The 27,190-nt window shown below is 43.1% G+C and overlaps 1 protein-coding gene across 2 annotated transcripts; it reads right to left on the minus strand.

Moving 5' to 3' along the window:
* Positions 1-2,424: 2,424 nt before the first annotated feature.
* ark2ca (arkadia (RNF111) C-terminal like ring finger ubiquitin ligase 2Ca) lies at positions 2,425-27,190 on the minus strand. Of its 2 annotated transcripts, XM_063011590.1 has the most exons (8): positions 27,104-27,174; positions 12,183-12,372; positions 9,213-9,338; positions 9,009-9,135; positions 8,009-8,113; positions 5,972-6,067; positions 3,885-3,988; positions 2,425-2,659 (listed from the first exon to the last, which is right to left on the minus strand). In XM_063011590.1, the coding sequence occupies exons 1-8, from the start codon at positions 27,162-27,164 to the stop codon at positions 2,542-2,544; spliced, it is 927 nt and encodes a 308-aa protein (XP_062867660.1). In that variant the 5' UTR covers positions 27,165-27,174; the 3' UTR covers positions 2,425-2,541. The 2 variants fall into 2 exon arrangements, 1 of the variants encoding a protein (XP_062867660.1); XR_010015006.1 differs by lacking the exons at positions 2,425-2,659; positions 3,885-3,988; positions 5,972-6,067; ... (2 more) ...; positions 9,213-9,338; positions 12,183-12,372 and adding exons at positions 21,882-22,082; positions 26,017-26,352 and having other exon boundaries at positions 27,104-27,190.

Consider the following 27,190-nt stretch of genomic DNA (forward strand, 5'->3'; position numbering starts at 1 on the left):
TTTTGGGTACAATTCTCTCATACTGGCCACTGGATATTCAACATGGCACCTCATGGCAAAGAACTCTCTGAGGATGTGAGAAATAGAATTGTTGCTCTCCACAAAGATGGCCTGGGCTATAAGAAGATTGCTAACACCCTGAAACTGAGCTACAGCATGGTGGCCAAGGTCATACAGCGGTTTTCCAGGACAGGTTCCACTCGGAACAGGCTTCGCCAGGGTCGACCGAAGAAGTTGAGTCCACGTGTTCGGCGTCATATCCAGAGGTTGGCTTTAAAAAATAGACACATGAGTGCTGCCAGCATTGCTGCAGAGGTTGAAGACGTGGGAGGTCAGCCTGTCAGTGCTCAGACCATACGCCGCACACTGCATCAACTCGGTCTGCATGGTCGTCATCCCAGAAGGAAGCTGACGCACAAGAAAGCCCGCAAACAGTTTGCTGAAAACAAGCAGTCCAAGAACATGGATTACTGGAATGCCCTGTGGTCTGACGAGACCAAGATAAACTTGTTTGGCTCAGATGGTGTCCAGCATGTGTGGCGGCGCCCTGGTGAGAAGTACCAAGACAACTGTATCTTGCCTACAGTCAAGCATGGTGGTGGTAGCATCATGGTCTTGGGCTGCATGAGTGTTGCTGGCACTGGGGAGCTGCAGTTCATTGAGGGAAACATGAATTCCAACATGTACTGTGACATTCTGAAACAAAGCATGATCCCCTCCCTTCGAAAACTGGGCCTCATGGCAGTTTTCCAACAGGATAACGACCCCAAACACAACCTCCAAGATGACAACTGCCTTGCTGAGGAAGCTGAAGGTAAAGGTGATGGACTAAACCCAATTGAGCACCTGTGGCGCATCCTCAAGTGGAAGGTGGAGGAGTTCAAGGTGTCTAACATCCACCAGCTCCGTGATGTCATCATGGAGGAGTGGAAGAGGATTCCAGTAGCAACCTGTGCAGCTCTGGTGAATTCCATGCCCAGGAGGGTAAAGGCAGTGCTGGATAATAATGGTGGTCACACAAAATATTGACACTTTGGGCACAATTTGGACATGTTCACTGTGGGGTGTACTCACTTATGTTGCCAGCCATTTAGACATTAATGGCTGTGTGTTGAGTTATTTTCAGAAGACAGTAAATCTACACTGCTATACAAGCTGTACACTGACTACTCTAAGTTATATCCAAGTTTTATTTCTATAGTGTTGTCCCATGAAAAGATATAATGAAATATTTGCAGAAATGTGAGGGGTGTACTCACTTTTGTGATACACTGTATATATATATTGATTATATATATTTAGATGATAGATTGTTTAATTCTCCTGAATATTTATCTAACTGGTAGAAGTAGAAAGTAAAGATTCACTTTTAGAATTTGATACCTGCAACACAATCAATAAAAGCTGCATTTCTTGATGCAGCGGCGAACTGTGTTAACTAAAAATTGTTTTCCCCCCCCAATTTTATCCCCTAATCTAATCGTATCCAATTACCCTGATTGCGTGACGCTTCACCTCTACAGATACAACCCTCCACTGCTGAGGAGCTTCGCAACTGACACACGCCCCCTCCGACACGTGTGCAGCACCGACTGCATCTTTTCACCTGCACGAGGCAAGTTCATATGCGGATCAGCCTTGCGTACAGAGAGCCAGCATTATTCCCCAACAGGCGCCATCAATCAGCCAGCAGAGGTCGTAATTACACAACACCAGTTATGAGGAGCCCTGGTCTAGCTTGTCTCACCCTCTGAACAACAGCCAATCGTTGCCAGATGTTAGAGCTGAGATTCGATATGATGTATTCGAAATCCCAGCTTTGGTAAGGTTAACGCTGCGCCACCTGGGCGCCTAACAGTGGTAACAATGGTTTTCTGAAGCAGTCCAGAGACCCCGTGGCTATATTTTTAACAGTAGCATAACAGTTTCTAATGCACTGCTGTCTGAGCTAAAGAGTCATGCATATTTAACAGTGGTTTCGGGCTCTCCAGATTCCCTAAATCTTTTCACAATATTATGAACAGTAGATGGTGAAAGACTGAATTAATGTTCTTTTTGGACTGATTGGAAACTGGATCGTAAAATTTGGCACAAAGTGGTGAGCCACGACCAATCATTGCTTTATAGCCAATCATAATTCCTTCACCTGTTACCAATTCACCTGCTTATTGTGAAACGCTGTAACTTGATTACAGGCATTACATTCTAAATGTGTTTCTTATTACAGAATACAATAAAACTGATCAGTTAAAATATTACAAATCTTTTCTTTCTACTTTTGTCAGTTAAATAAAGATTCAAGAGAATTAACAAATCACAGATTCTACTTTTTAACTCTTTTGGAAATAGGGTTCATATGTATGTGTATGTGTATGTGTATCAGCCTTTGATGGAGTGTATTAGTGGTGTTTTTATACTGCTGGCATGATGTCTGTCTATGTTACGGCTTCCAGATGTAAAACATGTGTCATTGTGCTTCAAACATATAGTCGTTAACTGAGCCAGGTTGTGTGTGTGTGTGTGTGTGTGTGTGTGTTTGTTTCAGCTCTCAGACGTGAGCTGTGTCTGAATGTCCACCCTGCAGATAGGACACTTTCTGCTGTTGGCCAACCACTGGTCCACACACACCTGGTGGAAGAGGTGCATGCAGGGTAATCGCCTAGAGAGAAAGAGAGGACGAATGTGTTGATTGGAAATTCACATCAAAACAAGAACAAAGCCATAGAACATTTTATAGGAGGGGTATAACAGGTGCACTAGCAGTTTGGTCAACATTTTAGGTTCATTAAATAACAGCCAAGTTGCAACTGTTGGGCCCTTGACCCACATGTAAGGCCCTTAACCCTTAATTGCTTGCAATGTGTTTTTTGTTACAATTGCCTTGCAAGAGCTGCATCACATACGGAGAGGCATGCTAACTCACTGTCCATTTTATCAGCTCCACTTACCATATAGAAGCACTTTGTAGTTCTGCAATTACTGACTGTAGTCCATCTGTTTCTCTACATACTTTTTAGCCTGCTTTTACCCTGTTCTTCAATGGTCAGGACCCTCACAGGACTACCACAGAGCAGGTATTATTTAGATGATGGATCATTCTCAGCACTGCAGTGACACTGACATGGTGGTGGTGTGTTAGTGTGTGTTGTGCTGGTATGAGTAGATTAGACACAGCAGCGCTGCTGGAGTTTTTAAATACCGTGTCCACTCACTGTCCACTCTATTAGACACTCCTACCTAGTTGGTCCACCTTGTAGATGTAAAGTCAGAGACGATCGCTCATCTATTGCTGCTGTTTGAGTTGGTCATCTTCTAGACCTTCATCAGTGGTCACAGGACGCTGCCCACGGGGTGCTGTTGGCTGGATATTTTTGGTTGGTGGACTATTCTCGGTCCAGCAGGGACAGTGAGGTGTTTAAAAACTCCATCAGCACTGCTGTGTCTGATCCACTCGTACCAGCACAACACACACTAACACACCACCACCATGTCAGTGCAGTGCAGTGCTGAGAATGATCCACCACCCAAATAATACCTACTCTGTAGTGGTCCTGGGAGAGTCCTGACCATTGAAGAACAGCATTAAAGGGGGCTAACAAAGCATGCAGAGAAACAGATGGACTACAGCCAGTAATTGTAGAAGTACAAAGTGCTTCTATATGGTAAGTGGAGCTGATAAAATGGACAGTGAGTGTAGAAACAAGGAGGTGGTTTTAATGTTATGGCTGATCGGTGTATATCACTAGTGATTGTACAGCAGCATGAATTCAACCTCCCTTCCTATAGGCAAAGTTATCCATGCCTGTCTGGGTGCCCGGCCAGGTCGACAGTGTAAGCTTTCTAGTGTGCACTTTAAAGTGTGCATTTCATAGCAGGACATCTACCTTACGTCCTCGCTCTCCTCCAGCATCGAAAGACAGATGGTGCATTTCTCATCCACGTCATACTCCTCCTCGTAGTCACAGAGTTTCATCTCCAATGGCTTCCTCTGTACGCGCGCACACACATGCACGCACACACACACACACATACACACACAAGATAATAATGTAAGTATGTGGTATTTATGTGGGGGGCAGTGGTTGCCTAGTGGTAGAGCTTTGGGCTATCAGTCAGAAGATTGTCAGTTTAAATCCAGCCACAGTTGGGCCCTTGAGCGAGGCCCTGACCATGCACTCTGACCACTTTCTGTGGGAAATGAATTTAATTGTACTGAACACATGTACAGTGTATCACAAAAGTGAGTACACCCCTCACATTTCTGCAGATATTTAAGTATATCTTTTCATGGGACAACACTGACAAAATGACACTTTGACACAATGAAAAGTAGTCTGTGTGCAGCTTATATAACAGTGTAAATTTATTCTTCCCTCAAAATAACTCAATATACAGCCATTAATGTCTAAACCACCGGCAACAAAAGTGAGTACACCCCTTAGTGAAAGTTCCTGAAGTGTCAATATTTTGTGTGGCCACCATTATTTCCCAGAACTGCCTTAACTCTCCTGGGCATGGAGTTTACCAGAGCTTCACAGGTTGCCACTGGAATGCTTTTCCACTCCTCCATGACGACATCACGGAGCTGGCGGATATTCGAGACTTTGCGCTCCTCCACCTTCCGCTTGAGGATGCCCCAAAGATGTTCTATTGGGTTAAGGTCTGGAGACATGCTTGGCCAGTCCATCACCTTTACCCTCAGCCTCTTCAATAAAGCAGTGGTCGTCTTAGAGGTGTGTTTGGGGTCATTATCATGCTGGAACACTGCCCTGCGACCCAGTTTCCGGAGGAAGGGGATCATGCTCTGCTTCAGTATTTCACAGTACATATTGGAGTTCATGTGTCCCTCAATGAAATGTAACTCCCCAACACCTGCTGCACTCATGCAGCCCCAGACCATGGCATTCCCACCACCATGCTTGACTGTAGGCATGACACACTTATCTTTGTACTCCTCACCTGATTGCCGCCACACATGCTTGAGACCATCTGAACCAAACAAATTAATCTTGGTCTCATCAGACCATAGGACATGGTTCCAGTAATGCATGTCCTTTGTTGACATGTCTTCAGCAAACTGTTTGCGGGCTTTCTTGTGTAGAGACTTCAGAAGAGGCTTCCTTCTGGGGTGACAGCCATGCAGACCAATTTGATGTAGTGTGCGGCGTATGGTCTGAGCACTGACAGGCTGACCCCCCACCTTTTCAATCTCTGCAGCAATGCTGACAGCACTCCTGCGCCTATCTTTCAAAGACAGCAGTTGGATGTGACGCTGAGCACGTGCACTCAGCTTCTTTGGACGACCAACGCGAGGTCTGTTCTGAGTGGACCCTGCTCTTTTAAAACGCTGGATGATCTTGGCCACTGTGCTGCAGCTCAGTTTCAGGGTGTTGGCAATCTTCTTGTAGCCTTGGCCATCTTCATGTAGCGCAACAATTCGTCTTTTAAGATCCTCAGAGAGTTCTTTGCCATGAGGTGCCATGTTGGAACTTTCAGTGACCAGTATGAGAGAGTGTGAGAGCTGTACTACTAAATTGAACACACCTGCTCCCTATGCACACCTGAGACCTAGTAACACTAACAAATCACATGACATTTTGGAGGGAAAATGACAAGCAGTGCTCAATTTGGACATTTAGGGGTGTAGTCTCTTAGGGGTGTACTCACTTTTGTTGCCGGTGGTTTAGACATTAATGGCTGTATATTGAGTTATTTTGAGGGAAGAATAAATTTACACTGTTATATAAGCTGCACACAGACTACTTTTCATTGTGTCAAAGTGTCATTTTGTCAGTGTTGTCCCATGAAAAGATATACTTAAATATCTGCAGAAATGTGAGGGGTGTACTCACTTTTGTGATACACTGTATATGTATATATGACAAATAAAGGCATTCTTCTTATTCATGTCTTGTAAGCAAACTGCAGTGTGTGTGTGTGTGTGTGTGTGTGTGTGTGTGTGTGTGTGTACCTTTTTGTATTTGTGAGGGAAGGTGAATCTTTCAATAATGGTCTGGATTGCTCCTCGGTTTACACTTCCTAAGCGATCCTCCAGCTGAAGCAATTCCTAACACACACACACAATAAAAGCAGGTCATATAATGTGCATTTACATCACATTTTACTGTGATTGTAAAGGTATAGATGGCTAAAAAAGCTGGAACATTTTGTAAAATCCAGTAAAATAAGAATTTCTGATTTGTTCTTTCTCTTAAAGCTTTATTTGCTGCTCAGGTGGCGCAGCGGTTAAATACACTAGCACACCAGAGCTGGGATTTCGAATACATCGTATCGAATCTCAGCTCTGCTATTCGGCTGGGCTGGACAGCTATGTGAACAACGTTTGGCTGTTGTTCATCCGGGTAGGGACCTCATAACTGATGCAATTATGACCTCTGTAGGCTGATTGATGGCGCCTGCACAGAAGAGAGGAATAATGCGTTGATCAGGGTGTGGCTCTCCGTGCACAAAGCTGATCCACATATGAACTCGCCTCGTGCAGGTGAAAAGATGCAGTCGGCTATTGCACACGTGTCGGAAGGGAGGTGTGTCAGTTCGCTCTCCTCAATCGGGGCAAGGGTCAGCACCAGTAGAGAGCAAGCATAACGCAATTGGGTAAATAATGGACGTGCTAAAAATCAGGAAGAAATGCATTTAAAAAAAGCTTTTTTTAACTGACAAAAGTACTACTGACAAAATGTATTACGTTTAATATTTTGGCTGACTCGATTATATTTAAATGTATTTCAATAAAACTTACTTATACTATACTTGGCAAATTGATCAAATATTTGAATTTGATGTATGCAACCGACTAAAGAAAGTGGAAGGTTTATAGCATACTCATGTTACAACATTCCACAATAAGCAGGTGAATTGGTAACAGATGAGGTTTTCCAAAAAGAATTTGGACAAAAGCACTTTGGAAAACTGTTGTCACTTAACACAGTCCACATCTGTTTCAGAAAAATCTATTATGCAAAAACATACATTAAAATTATACATTAATCTTATACAGAAATGTTATCGAGTTCTCTGGGCCTAAGCTCATCTCAGATGGACCAAAAGAAAGTAGAAATGTTGGTGCTTTGGTTGACTTGATGACTCCCACTTTCGGCTTCTTTTAAGGAAAAATGTGTGCCAAGTTCTCAGTGGCAAAAACAAAAAGGACCATCCAGACTGTTATTAGCGAAAGGTGCCAAAGCCAGCAGCTTGTATTTACACAATACACAATGTTTATTTGTTTAATCCTGCAGTGTAGTTTAACACACTTAGGTCACATGAACTTAGCATGGAACAAAGTAAAGCGTCATTGAATTTATCTCTGAGCTGTAAATCAGTGGTCCCCAACTAGCGGGCCATAACTGGTACCGGTCCGTGGGTCATTTATTACCGGGCCGCACAGAAAGAATAAATCTATAAATTGCTAGAAAAGCAGTTTTCACTGCTTCTATTTCAAACACATTTCAGGTGTTATTGTCTTCTATCACCCCTAGGTGGGAGCAGCGTCTCGCTGCAGCGAAAAAAGCTAATTTGTGAGTAGTATTGTTGTTGCATTTTAAATCCTCACGCCCCCACCGGACCGCGAAATTATATCTTATAAGAAACTGGTCCGTGGTGCAAAAAAGGTTGGGGACCGCTGCTTTAAATGATAGTGTTTAGCCAACTGGTCTTCCTTTTACTGAACACCCTACTGAACACCAGCGGATTCCTTGAGAAAACCCTACACACACAATGGAACATGCCAGGCTGTTTGGATTCCTCAACACTCAACATTGCCGGTGCCTTGACCAGACAGCAGGTGTTATTGTGACTCCCTATCTGGCTATCCCCCTTAAGACATGGTCAACTGTGTCACTAGAGTGCCCATCCAGGCTGGTGGCAACCCTGGGCCTTCTTAGTGGTACCTCCACTGTGCTACCCATGGCCATTATTCAACATCTACCAAAATGTATTAAGATAATAATACAAATTATAACTATAATATTAAGGAGTATGTTTGTGTTACCTCATAACTTTCCCGTACAGCAGAAGCATGCCGGCTGGAACTTAAACTCTGCAAAGCCAGCAAGTGCAGCTGTGGATACGGATAATTCCTTACTTCATGGATGACCTATAAACATAAGAAGAAAGATCATGAGCAAATTACAGATAAACAGTTATAAATAACATTAAAACCACCTCCTTGTTTCTACACTCACTGTATCATTTTATCAGCTCCACTGACCATATAGAAGCACTTTGTAGGTCTACAATTACTGACTGTAGTCCATCTGTTACTCTGCATGCTTTGTTAGCCCCCTTTCACCCTGTTCTTCAATGGTCAGGACCCCCACAGGACCACCACAGAGCAGGTATTATTTAGGTGGTGGATCATTCTCAGCACTGCAGTGACACTGACATGGTGGTGGTGTGTTAGTGTGTGTTGTGCTGGTATGAGTGGATCAGACACAGCAGCACTGCTGGAGTTTTTAAATACCATGTCCACTCACTGTCCACTCTATTAGACACTCCTACCTAGTTGATCTCCTCACCTTGTAGATGTAAAGTCAGAGATGATCGCTCATCTATTGCTGCTGTTTGAGTTGACCTTCATCAGTGGTCACAGGACGCTGCCCACGGGGCGCTGTTGGCTGGATATTTTTGGTTGGTGGACTATTCTCAGTCCAGCAGTGACAGTGAGGTGTTTAAAAACTCCATCAGCATTGCTGTGTCTGATCCACTCATACCAGCACAACACACACTAACACACCACCACCATGTCAGCGTCACTGCAATGATCCACCACCTAAATAATACTTGCTCTGTAGTGGTCCTGGGAGAGACCTGACCATCGAAGAACAGCATGAAAAGAGGCTAACAAAGCATACAGACAAACAGATGGACTACAGTCAGTAATTGTAGAACTACAAAGTGCTTCTACATGGTAAGTGGAGCTGATAAAATGGACAACGTGTGTAGAAACAAGGAGGTGGTTTCAATGTTATGGCTGATCGGTGTATACTCACCACTTGCGTGGAGGAAGTGTTCCGTGGAAGATGGTGCATTCTGGGAGAGGCTAAGTAGTGCTGGTATGGCTGTGGAATCTGCTGCAGTGGGTACTGATGAGACAAACCTGCATCCACACTCAGATCCCTAACACACAAACGGTCCAAATGTTAGTTCATCGTAACATGGTCAAATGTTTAGGACAGTTCATGTCCTGTACTCACCAGTCTGTGCCCTCTGCCAGGTATCTGGGCTGTTGTGTGATTGGCTGGGGGATGTGAAGGGGAGGGGAGTATTCATATCCAGGGCGTAACCTCTGTGTGTTGAGAGGGACGCGCTCTTGTGTGCGCCTGGAAAAAAAGTTACAAAGTTACAGTATGTGAGTGCAATGTGTGTAATGGGTGAAGGTCCACCTGGCATATAGTATAATCTCTAAACTTCAAAGCATTCCCTGCACCTCATAAAAGGTTATTCACTACACCTAATGGGAAACGCTTTAAAAGTCCTCTGACTGTGAGACGTGACTGACTGCCTGTCTTCACCTGACTACATATCTTCGGACTGTGGGAGGAAACCGGAGGAAATCCACACAGACAGGACACACAGAAAGGACCCGGACCGGATCTCCACCTGGAAATCGGACCCAGGACTTTCTTGCTGTGAAGCGACCATGCCACCCTGGTGGGTTTATGTTTATGTAAATCTGTGCTGTAGTATCAACAGTGTATGTATATACGCTCAAATGTTCGGACACCCCAATCAAATGTTTGTTTACTCTACATAGTTTTCTAAATGTATTGTTTGCATTTTCCCCCAATTTTCGCCTAATCTAGTCGTACCCAATTACCCGCTTGCATTTCGTTTCTTTTTACTGCTGCTGACCTCCACTCCTGACCGAGGAGAGCCGTGACTAACACACGCCCCCTCCGTCACGTGTGCAGTAGCCGACTGCATCTTTTCACCTGCACGAGACGAGTTCATACGGAGCTCAGTCTCGCGCAAGGAGAGTCATGCACTGATGCAGGTGGCGTCGATCAGCCAGAAGAGGTCGTAATTGCATCAGTTATGAGCAGGCGCCCAGCCTGCCGGTAGCTGAGCTGAGATTCGAACTCACCCGCAAAATTGGGAGGAGTGGTTGCATCATCTAGGGTAGAGTCTGTATATTTACAGACAATTTTGAAAGCATTCAGGCCCCTTTATTGTGTTGTGGGTTTGATTTTGTATGGATACAATTGCTGTTTCTAACCATCATTACTAAAAAGAATAAAATATAAACATGACCGACATGTTTGTAGAGTAAATAAAAGCTCAAAAATTGTAATCTATTACATACAAAAGCATTTATACGATATTTAAATGTGTATTCTATATACAGAAACCTCTTGGTGACATAAAATAATATAAAATAATAAAATAAAATGGTTTTTAAAACTTTCTATAATAAAAATTTGTGCTTGAGCATTATTTATACTGTATTACGGTGCCATATAATACCGAATATTTTAATTTTTTTCCCCTTTTTCCTCCCCCTTTTAGCACATCCAATTGTTCAATTTGCATCGTGCTTCCTCTCTGTCTATGCTGAACCCTGCCCTGACCGAGGAGATCGAAGCTAACCCATATCCCCTGCGAAAGATGCATTTTTGCCACCCACACATTGATGAGTTTGGCGCCACCTAGCGTTGCATGCGGAGAGACACACCCTAAGGACACTCTTCCTCATCTCTTGTGCAGGCGCCTCTAATCAGCCGGCAGAGGTCGTAATCGCATTCTGACAGAGAGAGACCCACATCCGGTTCTTTGTCCCACCCCCCCAACTGAGCAACCGGCCAATCGTTGCTCATACAGCCGCCCAGCCTCGAACCGGGGAGGCAGAGCTGGATTCGAAACGATGTACTCAGAATCCAGCTCTGGTTGCGGCGTGTCTTTTTACCGCTGCGCCACCTGAGCGGCAATACCGAAAATTTTATGTAGGAAGTGTACATGATCGACCAACTATGGCTTGTGAGAATGCATGATCTACGAAGAAAGGGTCATGTCACGATGTCACCCTGAAAGCAAAAAATCAATCTTGACGTTGTAGCCTAGTGGTTAAGGTACTGGACTAGTAACCAAAAGGTCGCTGGTTCAAGCCTCACCACTGCCAGGTTGCTGCTGTTGAGTCCCTGAGCGGGGCCCTTAACCCTCAATTGCTCAAACTGTATTCAGTTATAATTGTAAGTCACTTTGGATAAAAACGTCTGCTAAATGCTGCAAATGTAAATGTGTAGGCAGTAAAAAAAAAACCTGACTAGATACATTTAACCCCTAGAAAGAGAGCATGTCCAGGAAAAAGGACAAAAGACGCTATACACCGATCAACCACCTCCTTGTTTCTACACTCACTGTCCATTTTATCAGCTCCACTTACCATATAGAAGCACTTTGTAGTTCTACAATTACTGACTGTAGTCCATCTGTTTCTCTGCATGCTTTGTAAGCCCCTTTTCATGCTGTTCTTCAATGGTCAGGACCCCCACAGGACCACCACAGAGCAGGTACTCAGCACTGCAGTGACACTGACATGGTGGTGGTGTGTAAGTGTGTGTTGTGCTGGTATGAGTGGATAAGACACAGCAGCGCTGCTGGAGTTTTTAAACACCTCACTGTCACTGCTGGACTGAGAATAGTCCACGTGGGCAGCGTCCTGTGACCACTGATGAAGGTCTAGAAGATGACCGACTCAAACAGCAGCAATAGATGAGCGATCGTCTCTGACTTTACATCTACAAGGTGGACCAACTAGGTAGGAGTGTCTAATGCTGTAGAGTGGACAGTGAGTGGACACGGTATCTAAAAACTCCAGCAGCGCTGCTGTGTCTTTCACTCATACCAGCACAACACACACTAACACACCACCACCATGTCAGTATCAGTGCAGTGCTGAGAATGATCCACCACCCAAGTAATACCTGCTCTGTAGCGGTCCTGGGAGAGTCCTGACCATTGAAGAACAGCATGAAAGGGGGCTAACAAAGCATGCAGAGAAACAGATGGACGACAGTCAGTAATTGTAGAACTACAAAGTGCATCTACATGGTAAGTGAAGCTGATTAAATGAACAGTGAGTGTAGAAACAAGGAGGTGGTTTTAATGTTATGGCTGATCAGTGTGTCCTTAAACGTTTTGCTGCAGTAGTGTCAACGTGCGTGTACCTTCGCTGCAGTAGCTGCTGCTGTATGAGGTATTGCTGCTGTAAGGCCTGAGGTAGAAAAGTGGGCGGGACTTCCTGGTACTGCGGTGGAGCGAGGCCAGTTGGTGGAAACTCTGTAGGAAGAGGCGCGCCCAGGTGAAAATGGCGACAGGAGGTAGCATGGCTGTGTTGGTGCCTGCTAAATTGAGCACCTGCACACAACATCCAAATACAGGTCACCAAGTCGGGAATGACCAAAACAGAGATGTTTAGCTATTTTACATGTTAAAATTGTGTTGCATGTACACTCGTCGAGTACTTTAGTAGGTACACCTATGTGGTATGTGCATTTATTGATTATTTTATAAGCTGCAGCTACATTTCAGTGTTTAGGAGATTTAAATAATGGTTAAACGTAGTGGCCTCTTTTATTAGGATATTAGGACATATCCTGTAAGTACTCATTGTAGTTGAACAGTTTAGAGACTAGAGCTATTTTCCTTTTCATACAGTGTGTATTAATCCTCCTCTAGCGTTTTGATCACAGGATGCTGTTCCTCTCCCTGCCTTAACATCAAGGTGTTTAAAAATCCCAACAACACTGCTGCACCTGATATATTGATACCACACATTTTTTTCTTTCATCCACATACCAGACCATCTTTACACTCGATGCCCTTCCTATGATACAACATAAACTACCATGTCATTCTCTTGTTAGTGTCATTGCAGTGCTAAGTATGGTCTATCATTCAAAATATATCTGATAGTGGGGGGTCCTATGAAAGTCCAGGCTATGAAGTCGGTGTTGTTTAGACATGACATTTGTTTAATAGAGTTTCGGGTTGTATGTCTTGCAACACAGAGCACCGAAGAAATTCTGAGCCATGCAATGCTATATGGGGGCTTAGGGGTCACGCACATTCAACAGTGGTTTCCAGCCTTGTCCTACGTAAGCTAGGATTCCATCATTCTTTTTACAATATTATGTACGGTAGACGGTGAAAGACCTAAAGGTGGTCATAATGTTATGCCTGATCGGTGTATATACAGTCTTGTGCAAATGTTTGGACACCCCAATCCAATGTTTGTTTTCTCTACATAGAACAAACTTTGTTTTTTTTTTATTTTACCCCTTTTTCTCCCACTTTTAGCGCATCCAATTTCTACCCGTCAATCATCCTCTCACTAATGCTGGTCCCTGCTCCTGTTTGAGGAGGACGAGGCTGCTCCACGCCCCCTCCGACACATGCACAGCAATCATGCACAGAAAACATCTCACCACCTACACTTGACGAGTGCAGTGCGGTACAGCTCTGTGCACGGAGGGCCACACCCTCTACCGCACTCCTTTCCCATCTCCGTGCAGGCGCCACCAACCAGCCAGCAGAGGTCGTAATCGCACTAGTCTGAGAGAGAGAGTCCCCATCCGGCTTTTAGTCCCGCCCCTTATCTGAACAACAGGCCAATCGTTGTTCATGTAGCCACTCAGCCTCAGCCGGCAAGGCAGAGCCAAGATTCGATACAATGTATTCGAGCTCTCAGCTCTGGTGAACAGCGTGTGTTTGTACCGCTGCGCCACCTGAGCGGCCAATTTTCACCCTATCTAGTCGTACGCAATTACCCAATTGCATTTTGCTTTTTTTTTTTTTTACAGCTGCTGACCTCCACTCCTGGCCGAGGAGAGCTGTGACTAACACACGCCCCCTCCGACACGTGTGCAGCAGCCGACTGCGTCTTTTTACCCGCACGAGACGAGTTCATATGGTATGGTAGATGGCGAAAGACCTAAATTATTTGCAATCTTGTGAACCACAATCCATCTTTGCTTGCAAAGACTGAGCCTACGGTGGATATTCCTTACCTGTTACCAATTCACCTGCTTATTGTGAAATGTTTCAAAATTGCGTGATTTAAAAATTCTATGAACACTTCAGTCGTATTTTGCAGATTTTCCGAGTTTCTTTTGAATGTGTTGCAGGCATCAAATTTAAAATGTGTTTATATCAACTTGGTCAGCCAAAAAATTAAAAGGCAGTTAAAGGTTCAAGTAAAATCACAAATTACAGATTTATGTGTTTCTTGCATTTTATAAAATGTCCCAACTTTTCTGAAAATGTGGTTTTTATTACAGCAATTGTAAACTAATAAAATGGTAAACTGTTATTATACATACATGTAATGTTTAAATCAGTGGCGTAACTAAGCGCTCATGGGCCCCAGTGCAAAAGATTTGTTTGGGCCCCCCTCAACAAATTTCATTATATACAGTGTATCACAAAAGTGAGTACACCCCTCACATTTCTGCAGATATTTAAGTATATCTTTTCATGGGACAACACTGACAAAATGACACTTTGACACAATGAAAAGTAGTCTGTGTGCAGCTTATATAACAGTGTAAATTTATTCTTCCCTCAAAATAACTCAATATACAGCCATTAATGTCTAAACCACCGGCAACAAGAGTGAGTACACCCCTTAGTGAAAGTTCCTGAAGTGTCAATATTTTGTGTGGCCACCATTATTTCCCAGAACTGCCTTAACTCTCCTGGGCATGGAGTTTACCAGAGCTTCACAGGTTGCCACTGGAATGCTTTTCCACTCCTCCATGACGACATCACGGAGCTGGCGGATATTCGAGACTTTGCGCTCCTCTGCTGGTCGCTTGAGGATGCCCCAAAGATGTTCTATTGGGTTTAGGTCTGGAGACATGCTTGGTCAGTCCATCACCTTTACCCTCAGCCTCTTCAATAAAGCAGTGGTCGTCTTAGAGGTGTGTCTGGGGTCATTATCATGCTGGAACACTGCCCTGCGACCCAGTTTCCGGAGGGAGGGGATCATGCTCTGCTTCAGTATTTCACAGTACATATTGGAGTTCATGTGTCCCTCAATGAAATGTAACTCCCCAACACCTGCTGCACTCATGCAGCCCCAGACCATGGCATTCCCACCACCATGCTTGACTGTAGGCATGACACACTTATCTTTGTACTCCTCACCTGATTGCCGCCACACATGCTCGAGACCATCTGAACCAAACAAATTAATCTTGGTCTCATCAGACCATAGGACATGGTTCCAGTAATCCATGTCCTTTGTTGACATGTCTTCAGCAAACTGTTTGCGGGCTTTCTTGTGTAGAGACTTCAGAAGAGGCTTCCTTCTGGGGTGACAGCCATGCAGACCAATTTGATGTAGTGTGCGGCGTATGGTCTGAGCACTGACAGGCTGACCCCCCACCTTTTCAATCTCTGCAGCAATGCTGACAGCACTCCTGCGCCTATCTTTCAAAGACAGCAGTTGGATGTGACGCTGAGCACGTGCACTCAGCTTCTTTGGACGACCAACGCGAGGTCTTTTCTGAGTGGACCCTGCTCTTTTAAAACGCTGGATGATCTTGGCCACTGTGCTGCAGCTCACTTTCAGGGTGTTGGCAATCTTCTTGTAGCCTTGGCCATCTTCATGTAGCGCAACAATTCGTCTTTTAAGATCCTCAGAGAGTTCTTTGCCATGAGGTGCCATGTTGGAACTTTCAGTGACCAGTATGAGAGAGTGTGAGAGCTGTACTACTAAATTGAACACAGCTGCTCCCTATGCACACCTGAGACCTAGTAACACTAACAAATCACATGACATTTTGGAGGGAAAATGACAAGCAGTGCTCAATTTGGACATTTAGGGGTGTAGTCTCTTAGGGGTGTACTCACTTTTGTTGCCAGTGGTTTAGACATTAATGGCTGTATATTGAGTTATTTTGAGGGAAGAATAAATTTACACTGTTATATAAGCAGCACACAGACTACTTTTCATTGTGTCAAAGTGTCATTTTGTCAGTGTTGTCCCATGAAAAGATATACTTAAATATCTGCAGAAATGTGAGGGGTGTACTCACTTTTGTTATACACTGTATATATAATATATTTATATTATATATTATATATATTATATATTACGTTTTATAAATATAAATATATATATATATATATATATCTCAGTATTCATTCCATATATATCAAGTTTCATTCCATATAGTATATCAGTGTTTGCTATATATGTCCTGTTTGGCTTGCCATGATATATATGGCTCTGGTATTTTTAATGCACAGTTTGTGTTATTTTAATTTTACTTAATGAAAAGATTGTAATATAATAATAACAACCTGGCGATTGCAGGCAATGGGCCCCCGTGCACCCCTGTAGTTACGCCCCTGGTTTAAATAAATATGACTAATTGTGATTTGCATCTGGAAATGTTCTGTATCAAGGCTCTATAGAAAAAAAAGATGATGTTTTGGGTAAATTAGATTTTTCCATTTCATACATCTATTTTGCTTGAGGCCCTTTGTGGCAGTTGTGCCCCTGACATATATCCGACTATACTGCATGTTACCATTTTATAGGAACATTGTGAGTATTATACCCTGTATAGGGTGCTAGAGGATGTACTTTAATCCATTAGAGGTGCAATTTAGATTTTTAGATTGCCAGATTACCAAAAGACAATCCATGTACACATGCGCTAAACTGAACCCAGACAGTAATCCGGTGGAGACTGGATGCAATTTAGAATATAATGGTACTAGTTATGGTAGGTATTAACTACGTGAAGTGTTTGACAGCTGGAAAAGTAAAAAAAAAAAAAAGAGACAAAGCAGTTGTTGGCAGTGGACTGCTGAAACGGTAGCTGTATATAAGTGTGAGTGACATTTGGGTGTGTTGATTTAGCTTGAGACTGTCAGCAGACAACACTTCAGACCTACAGATGGTGAGGTGGGTGTTGGGGACTAACACAGAGGTACAGGGGTTTTAAATGGGTAAGATATGATTAACAGCAGCAGGTGAAAATAAAGGGGGCTATGAAGGGCAAAAAGAAGGAAAAACCAGCTGCTTTAAGTTATTAATCTGTCTGAAGTGGACGAACATCTGTCTTAACATTTCACTACAGCTGACGTCCACTTGAAATTTAACTCGGAAACCGAATTTATGAGACAAAAGCTTGTTTAAATTAGTGTTTTTGTCCATTCATTAATTGTAATCTGTCTTCTGCTGCTGGGGGATACCCGATTACAGTCGAGGAGGGTATATTGCTGCTCACGCCTCCTCCGACCCGCATGCAGCCCTTAGCAGAACCCTTTTTCATCCATGCATTCTGCACAGGCGCCTCGCTATCAGCTAATCAGGGTCCTTACACAGCGTTTGAAGACCCCACCCAAACAGTCCGGTCATCCCACCCTAGCAGAGACGTGTCTGCTACAGGCACGGCCAATTACGCCCGCTAGATGACGCCCAGTCGACCGGTGGCAATGCCGAGTTTTGAACCGAGGAGTTCAGAATCTCAGCGCTGGTGTGCTAGCGGAATATCCCGCTGTGCCACCTGGGCGCCCACTGGGGAGATTTTTAGTATCTCCAGTTAACCTACGTATGTGCATGTCACTGGACTGTGGGAGGAAACCCACGGAGAGACGGGGAGAACATTCAAACTCCACACAGAAAGGACTCGGACTGCTCCACTTGGGAGTCGAACCCAGGGTCTTCTTGCTGTGAGGTGACAGTGCTACCCACCGAGCCACTGTGCCACCCAGTATTACAATCGTAATACATTTTCAATGAAAAATGCAGGGTTTTTTTTTTTTTGCATTTTGCTATATTTAATATTGATATTTTAATGTATTAATATGTATCATGACTAACTGATGGCATTGCTAATGTGTGTTGACTAAATAATCATGCAAATATTGCCAGTAAATTGCGCTAAAAACAAGTGTTGCTATCTTTTCAGGGTATATTTAATGAGTTAGCATGAGCAAGCTATATGCTATATAAGCTACATACATGCTATAGCCACTGTACTGCATGTAAACACACATTTAACTTTCACTCACCTTTACTCCTTTAATTCTAAATATGGTTTTCACACAGATTGAATATAATTTAACAATTAATTAGTTAAGTTCTTAAGTTAATAAAGAAATAGAAGTGTAACTCCTGACTGATTTAGCTGCCTAGTTGCCACCAAGGTGCTAATATTAAGCACATGCTGGCTAGCACTGAAGCTAAGCTAACTAACTTTTGATTACAGCTAGTTGGGTTAAAGTTTAATAAACAAAAACATTTATTTAAGTGAACTGAACATAACCAATTAATTTCCAGCTTGTGAATTTTAAACAGAGCAAGTTTTTTTTTAATCTACTCTTGGTACTTAGCATTAGCTAACAGCAATGCTGTTGTGTATATTGTTGTTCATGACAGAAACGGTAGCTACTCATTACACAAAGTTCATCAGTTCACAAGGTTATATATATATATCAAACAGTCTTGGACAATTTCCATCTCCAATTCACCTCACTTGCATGTCTTTGGACTGTGGGAGGAAACCGGAGCACCCAGAGGAAACCCACGCAGACACGGGGAGAACATGCAAACACCACACAGAAAGGACCCGGACCGTCCCACCTGGGGATCGAACCCAGGACCTTCTTGCTGTGAGGTGACAGTGCTACCCACTTAGCCACCGTGCCGCCCCAGTAAGCTATATGTAATATAGGAGGTATATTTTTACAGGATATTCGAAGTGTTCTTATGCAATAGGAACGTGTTAAGTGAATAAATAATAAACAATATAAACAACTGTAAAAATTGTAGGGTTTTGGGTCAAGTTTGGTTGTTTAGTGGTTGCCCTCTTTCCAATTGGCTACATTACTGCATAAATCACAGTAAAAAAAATAGATATACATACTTTGAACATAATTTAATAATCAATGTAATTTCATTTCAATGTAAAGTAATTTTCCTTTTAAACTACCAGTGTTCAGGTTTGCAAAGCATATAAATCAGGTTTAGATCAGTTTGTTTGGATTGTAACGCCATGTTTAACACGGATTGGTATTATGTTTGAGTCTGCTTATTGTAGCTTGTCTTTATATTGTGGGTCTATTTTATTTTATATAATTTTTTTAATCCATTTTCTCCCTATTTTTAGCACGTCCAATTTTTACCCAATTGTGCTATGCTTCCTCTCTACTGGTGCTGACCCCCGCCCCGATTGTGGAGAGTGAGACTGACACACGCATCCTCAGACACGTGAGCTAGCGTATTTTACCGCGGTTCAGATCAGTACTTTGAATGGGCCATTTCAAAAGTGTAGTATCTCCTCGGATACTGAGGTTTGGTGAAAACGAATAGGCTTGCACCCTACATTACATTTTCATCATTCATCTCAAATACATTCAGTGTGGTGTTTATATACACTGATCAGCCATAACATTAAAACCACTTTCTTGTTTCTACACTCACTGTCCATTTTATCAGCTCCACTTACCATATAGAAGCACTTAGATGGACTACAGTCAGTAATTGTAGAACTACAGTTTCTCTACATACTTTTTTAAACAGGACAACTACAGAGCAGGTATTATTTAGGTGGTGGATCATTCTCAGCACTGCAGTGATACTGACATGGTGGTGCTGTGTTAGTGTGTGTTGTGCTGGTATGAGTGGATCAGACACAGCAGCGCTGCTGGAGTTTTTAAATATTGTGTCCACTCACTGTCCACTCTATTAGACACTCCTACCTAGTCGGTCCACCTTGTAGATGTAAAGTCAGAGACGATCGCTCATCTATTGCTGCTGTTTGAGTTGACCATCAGTGGTCACAGGACGCTGGCCATGGGGCGCTGTTGGCTGGATATTTTTGGTTGGTGGACTATTCTCAGTCCAGCAGTGACAGTGAGGTGCTGTGTCTGATCCACTCCTACCAGCACAACACATACTAACACACCACCACCATGTCAGTGTCACTGCAGTGCTGAGAATGATCCACCACCTTAATAATACCTACTCTGTAGTGGTTCTGTAGTGGTCCTGACCATTGAAGAACAGCATGAAAGGGGGCTAACAAAGCATGCAGAGAAACAGATGGACTACAGTCAGTAATTGTAGAACTACAAAGTGCTTCTATATGGTGAGTGTAGAAACAAGGAGGTGGTTTTAATGTTATGGCTGATCGGTGTAGTCTTGATCCTCAACTTACCTGTAAAAGCCTGAAGCAGTCAAGAAGTCCAAAAGCTGTAATACACTATATGGCTAAAAGAATGTGGACATCTGACCATAAGCTTGTTGGAAATGCCATTTCAAAACCGTGGGCATTAATATAAAGCCCCTAGTCTTCGATTGTTTGTCTTTATTGGTAAGGTCAGCCACTAGAGCTGAGAAAGCGTCAAATGTGCAATTCATCCCAGAAGTGTTTCAATGGGTTTGAGGTCAATGGGTTCACAAATCTTGCTTTGTGCACAAGAGGAACCTCCCCAAACTAAATGATTATACCTAAACAAAGCATGTTTAATATAAATGATATGTATTAATAAGGTATATATAAGGTGTTAATAAAACACATGAAATAAATGATTAGGAGGGTTGTCCACATACCTATAACCATATAGTTGGCCAAAGACATCTTATCTAGTAGTAGTAAACATAATTATATTTTGGAATTGACTAAAGCTGTAGCTTATTATGCTAATTGTGCCTGCACCATCCTAATATTCTTCTGTATGACGCGCAGAATTAAGGAGCTGTTGTGAATCATAGAGCCAATCATGAGATGCTCAGTACTTTAAGGTTTAAAGGCGGTTATTAGGGTTGCCAGATATTAGTTTGTACTAATACATAGATTTACATAAATAGAATAAATATAGAATGTACACTGATCAGCCATAACATTAAAACCACCTCCTTGTTTCTACACTCTGTCCATTTTATCAGCTCCACTTACCATATAGAAGCACTTTGTTGTTCTACAATTACTGACTGTAGTCCATCTGTTTCTGTGCATGCCTTTTTTTTATCCGGTATCACCCTGTTCTTCAATGGTCAGGACCCCCACAGGACCACCACAGAGCAGGTATTATTTAGGTGGTGGATCATTCTCAGCACTGCAGTGACACTGACTGAAACTGGTGGTGGTGTGTTGGTGTGTGTTGTGCTGGTATGAGTGGAGTTTTTAAAACACCTTACTGTCCCTGCTGGACTCAGAATAGTCCACCACCAAATATATCCAGCCAACAGTCCCCCGTGGGCAGCGTCCTGTGTCCACTGATGAAGGTCTAGGAGATGACCAATTGCAGCCAAACAGCAGCAATAGATGAGCGATCGTCTCTGACTTTACATCTACAAGGTGGTCAGTGTCACTGCACTGCTGAGAATGACCCACCACCTACTACTGAAGGATAAAAAGGTATGTAGAGAAACAGATGGACTACAGTCAGTAATTGTAGAACTACAAAGTGCTCCTATATGGTAAGTGGAGCTGATAAAATGGACAGTGAGTGTAGAAACAAGGAGGTGGTTTTAATGTTATGGCTGATTGGTGTACATCTTGTCCGGTTTGTATAGATTTTTTTTACTTAAACCTCGGGGGGGGTCTTCCGAGGCTGACAAAATACAGTGAGTCGGCAGAAAAAAGGTGAAAAGCAAGAGACAAATGCAGATGGAAAGGTGTTCGGACCGAGTGAAAGCCAAGGCCTCGCCTCTACGTTCGAGACGCTACATTCCGTTCGTGACGATGTGCCGAGGGCTTCATGATTTAGCTAAGCAAATGACAGGAGCTAAAAAAAAATAATGAGTCTGGAGGAACAGAGGAACCGAGAGGCTATAAACAAGTGAAAAAAGGGTGAGGGAGTAATATGGAAATCAGCAGAGAAGACACTGAAGATTAGGGAGGAAACTACAGTCTTTATTGGAAAATATTAGTATGAATGAAACCGTGATAATACTTCCATGCAAATAAAAAAGAAGAGCCAAGGCCCGACCATGCTCCGTAAAGGTTAACACAACAGAAGCAGCATCCAATGGGTAGATGTGTTTGCTACAGCACGTGTCGTACAGCAGGACATCTCTACACAAAGATACATTGGAGTTTGCTCTTCAAATGTGGAAAAGAAACAAACAAAACACTTTTTAGGAAATCATAAAATAAACATGATCATGCATTAGAACCTAATACAAGAACAGAAGGCAGAGAACCACAACCAAAGAAATAAAGACATTTCAAAACTGTCGGATCTCTACAGGATTCCTGTGAAGTGGATGGCATTCGCTGTCGTTAAGCTCAACATGCTAGAAACCAAATATTGTGGGGTGTTTTATTTCGTCCAATAGGAAAATCAGCGTTTGTTTATTTAGATTTTTTGTGTGTGTATATATACAGTATGTTTATGCATTTTCTCCTCTTTTTTTCCCTTTTAGCGCGTCCAATTGCCCGATTGCGTCATGCTTCTTCTCCACCAATGCCGATCCCCGCTCTGATTGAGGAGAACGGAGCTAACCCACACCCCCCCGACACGTGGGCAGCAGCCTGACGCATCTTATCACCTACACTTTGATGAGTGCAGTGCAGCTCAGCGTTGTGTACGGAGAGACACACCCTGAGAGCACTCTTTTCTCATCTCTGTGCAGGCGCCATCAATCAGCCAGCATTTACATTTTATCCAAAGTGACTTATAGTACTGTGACAGTATACAATCTAAGCAATTGAGGGTTAAGGGCCTTGCTCAAGGAGTTGCTCAACAGTTGCAACCTGGCAGTGGTGGGGCTTGAACCGGCAACCTTCAGATCACTAATCCAGTACCTTAACCACTAGGCTACAGCTTAGATTTTAAGGTCAGGTTTTACACTTTGGTTACATTCATGACAGGAACGGTAGTTACTCGTTACACAAGGTTATATCGAACACAGACAATTTAGTGCCTCCAATTCACCTCACTCGCATGTCTTTGGACTGTAGGAGGAAACCCACACGGACAAGGGTAGAACATGCAAACTCCACTCTGACGGCCGCTCAGGTGGCGCAGCGGTAAAAACACACGCTGGAACCAGAGCTGGGATTTCGAATACATCGGATCGAGTCTGAGCGGCCACATGAACAACGATTGGCCTGTTGTTCAGATATGGGTGGGGTGTGTCTCTCCGTACACAACGCTGAGCTGCACTGCACTCGTCAAAGTGTAGGTGATGAGATGCGTACGGCATGCTGCCCTTGTGTCGGAGAGGGCGTGGGTTAGCTTCGTTCTCCTCAATCAGAGCAGGGATCGGCACTGGTGGAGAGGAAGCGTGATGCAATCGGGCAATTGGACGCGCTGAACTGGAGAAAAAGGGGGAGAAAATGCATAAAGAAAATATAAAAAAAGAAAGAAAAAAAAAAAAGACCCAGACCACCCCACCTGGGGATCGAACCCAGGACCTTCCCCACTTAGCCACCGTGCCGCCTTTTACATTGTTTTGTATTAGGGATGTAACGATGCACCACAAGACCACCACAAGTTAAAAATCAATTCGAATCGGTTTACATGTATAATGAATCGATAGTCACTCTAAACAGCAGGGGGCGCTGGCGCTATTCAGCTCGCCTGGTTGACGTCACTACAGGGTTGCCAGGTTCTGAATTTTCCAGCCAAATATATTCATGTGAGGTTTCCTCCGGGAGCTCCGGTTTCCTCCCACAGTCCAAAGACGTGCAAGTGAGGTGAACTGGAGATACTAAATTGTCCATGACTGTGTTCGATATAACCTTGTGAACTGATGAACCTTGTGTGATGAGTAACTACCGTTCCTGTCATGAATGTAACCAAAAAAGTGTAAAACATGACGTTAAAATCCTAATAAACAAACAAACAAACAAGTCTTTGGACTGTGTTAGGAAACCGGAGCACCCGGAGGAAACAGGAAACCCACACAGACACAGGGAGAACATGCAACTCCAAACAGAAAGGACCTAGATTGCTTCTTCTGGGAATCTAACCCAGGACCTTCTTGCTGTGAGGCGACAGTGCTACCTAACAGGTCACAGTGCCTTAATCACTACTTATTGGTATTAAGGTATTAGGTATTAGGCAGTCACCCACTACAAATTGTAAATCCTTACAAGCTAAATGAAGCTGCATCTACTACACTACTAGTGACCTAGTATACACTATATGGCCAAAAGATTGTAACACCCCTTGTAATATCTATAACAGCCTCCATTCTCCCGGATAAGAAGGCCTGGCTCATAATCGACATTCCAGTTCATCCCAAAGTTGTTGGGATTGAGGTCTCTACGCTTTCTCTAGGTCAAGCTCATTATCTATCTATGTCTTTATGGACGCTGCATATTTGAATGTCATTTAGTCATTAATATCTACGTTAATACATTTAAGACCTTTGTTTATCTATTATCAATGTAGCCATGTCATGTTGTTGTTATGTTTTACGCACTGTGGATACATTCATGGCAGAAACGGTAGTTACACATTACACAAGATTCAACAGTTCACAAGTTCAATGGACAATTTAGTATCTCCAGTTTACCTCACTGCATGTCTTTGGACTGTATGAGGAAACCGGAGCTCCCGGAGGAAACCCACAGACACAGGGAGAAAAGAACCTTCTTGCTGTGAGGTGACAGTGTACCCACTGAGCCCGATTTTATGACTTGTAAGTCTAAAGAATGCTTAAAACTACGAATTTTCATTAGTGGTTTAAGAGTTTCAGACCCAATTAGCCATAGTTTATTATGTCATGTTTGTAAAGTGAAAACCATATTGGTAAATCCTACATGTATGGTGCTTTTTCAAACAAAAATTGAACGACTTTGATACCTCGCATCCACTACACGAGTCTGTAGGGGTCCTAACAAGCTCCTTCAGCACCAGACTCCTCCACCCCCTGTGTAAGAAGGAGCGCTACTGCAGGTCCTTCATTCCTGCAGCCATCAGGGCTTCCAATAATAATATGTGATATGTCACTCATATCTACACTTACATGTCCATGGTGCAATAAAAAGTGCAATACGTAATATATTCTTCATATTTCTAATGTATATACTATATTTTTATGATAATATACACTGATCAGCCATAACATTAAAACCACCTCCTTGTTTCTACACTCACTGTCCATTTTATCAGCTCCACTTACCATATAGAAGCACTTTGTAGTTGTACAATTACTGACTGTAGTCCATCTGTTTCTCTACATGCTTTGTTAACCCTCCTTTCACCCTGTTCTTCAATGGTCAGGACCACCACAGGACCACCACAGAGCAGGTATTATTTAGGTGGTGGATGATTCTCAGCACTGCAGTGACACTGACCTGGTGCTGGTGTGTTAGTGTGTGTTGTGCTGGTATGAGTGGATCAGCCACAGTAGCACTGCTGGAGTTTTTAAATGCCGTGTCCACTCTATTAGACACTCCTACCTAGTCGGTCCACCTCGTAGATGTAAAGTCAGAGACGACCGCTCATCTATTGCTGCTGTTTGAGTCGGTCATCTTCTAGACCCTCATCAGTGGTCACAGGACGCTGCCCACGGGGCGCTGTTGGCTGGATATTTTTGGTTGCTGGACTATTCTCAGTCCAGCAGTGACAGTAAGGTACCAGCACAACACACACTAACACACCACCACCATGTCAGTGTCAGTGCAGTGCTGAGAATGATCCACCATCTAAATAATACCTGCTCTGTAGTGGTCCTGGGAAAGTCCTGACCATTGAGGAACAGCATGAAAGGGGGCTAACAAAGAACGCAGGGAAGCAGATGGACTACAGTCAGTAATTGTAGAACTACAAAGTGCTTCTATATGGTAAGTAGAGCTGATAAAATGGACAGTGAGTGTAGAAACAAGGAGGTGGCTTGATTGCCAACACATTGGGTTTGTAAGACCAATTTTAAACACAAATGGCATTTCACTCAGGCCTAGATGTGAATGCATCCACTTCACAGAAATGTACAGGTTGAAAACATGGTAAGTCTATATGCCGTTACTGAGAAAATAAATAGGACAACCACAATGATACTGGTAGAAGACTAGAATGGGTCACCGTTAACAATGCAGGTTCTGAAACCGAGACAGAGGCGTCTTCTCGAAAAGAAGAGAAAGGTGTGTGTTATTCTGCAGCCGAACACAGAAGGATACTGGATGAGTGGGAGGAAGGTTGGTTTTGGGTTTTAATGCCAATGTCGTCTTCGGATGGAAAGAGGGAATGGAGGCAGAGGGAGGCTGAACACAGGCAGAGAGACGATCGCTACAGCTACACAATGGAAGAAGGGTGAGGGAAAGGTAGAGAGACATAGAGAGAGAGGGGGGAGAGGGAGAGAGAGAGAGAGAGAGGGAGAGAGAGGTTGGAGTGATGCGGCATGTAGCGGCGGCCTCCGGACTATGGAACAAGGAAGGGTTAAAAAGAAAAGAAAACAAGAAAACAAAAAACATGAAGCACAATGAAATGCTTACATGACCTGTCTAAAACGTTTAGAAGAATATTAAATAAACAGCACAAATCCCGCACATATTAATGACTCCTGTCATTCAATTTGATCCTTATTATCTGATTTTTGCAGCATTTTGATGCAGAATGAATAAAAACAGGCCATAAAAAGAGCCCTATGCTGATACTACTGGTTTTAACAGTCTCACTTACTGAGATTAGAGTTTATTTATTCGATTTTAGCAGGATTTCGTAAAAGCGAACATATTTATCCGAACAATATAAAAAATACAGAGCTATAGGCTGTGCTAAGACACAAAAGATGCGGACAGCAGGTGTGTTCATGACCTTTCTTATTCAATAAAAAAAATGGCAGTACTTAGAAATTCGGACTGGTTCTACATTAAAAAAAACAACATATTTATCGTTTTAATGTGAGACGCAAAAATAGAAAAACAGCTTTTACCTCATAATTTCGCTAAAGAAGCAACGCCAAATGGCTGCACGTCTCACTCATAAGTGCACTAAGTAGGGCGCGTATGCTGCACTCTCACACACTAAGTAGTGCACCCATACATGACTAGAGTGGCCGTTTGACATTCGGCCGTTGTTGTTAGCTTACGCAGCTCGTTTCCACTCACGGTTGGTTAGTACAAAATGCGTCGATAAGACCAATAATAAAAATATAAAAATCCAACAATACCTCTGCTTCTTACTGAACCAAATACAGGAAGAACCAGATATCCCACATGAACTAACACCATCCTGGCTCCTTTTGCCCATGGACGGC

The sequence above is a fragment of the Trichomycterus rosablanca genome, chromosome 16 (assembly GCF_030014385.1).
Source record: "Trichomycterus rosablanca isolate fTriRos1 chromosome 16, fTriRos1.hap1, whole genome shotgun sequence".
NCBI lineage: Eukaryota > Metazoa > Chordata > Actinopteri > Siluriformes > Trichomycteridae > Trichomycterus > Trichomycterus rosablanca.

Excerpts from the sequence above, each read along its gene's own strand:
- ark2ca (XM_063011590.1), bottom strand. The coding sequence starts at position 27,164 with ATGGTGTTAGTTCATGTGGGATATCTGGTTCTTCCTGTATTTGGTTCA. Across the intron at positions 9,339-12,182 it reads CAGCAGCTACTGCAGCGAAG|GCGCACACAAGAGCGCGTCC; the intron begins GTACACGCACGT and ends CTTTTTTTCCAG. Across the intron at positions 2,660-3,884 it reads GAGGAGAGCGAGGACGTAAG|GCGATTACCCTGCATGCACC; the intron begins GTAGATGTCCTG and ends CTTTCTCTCTAG.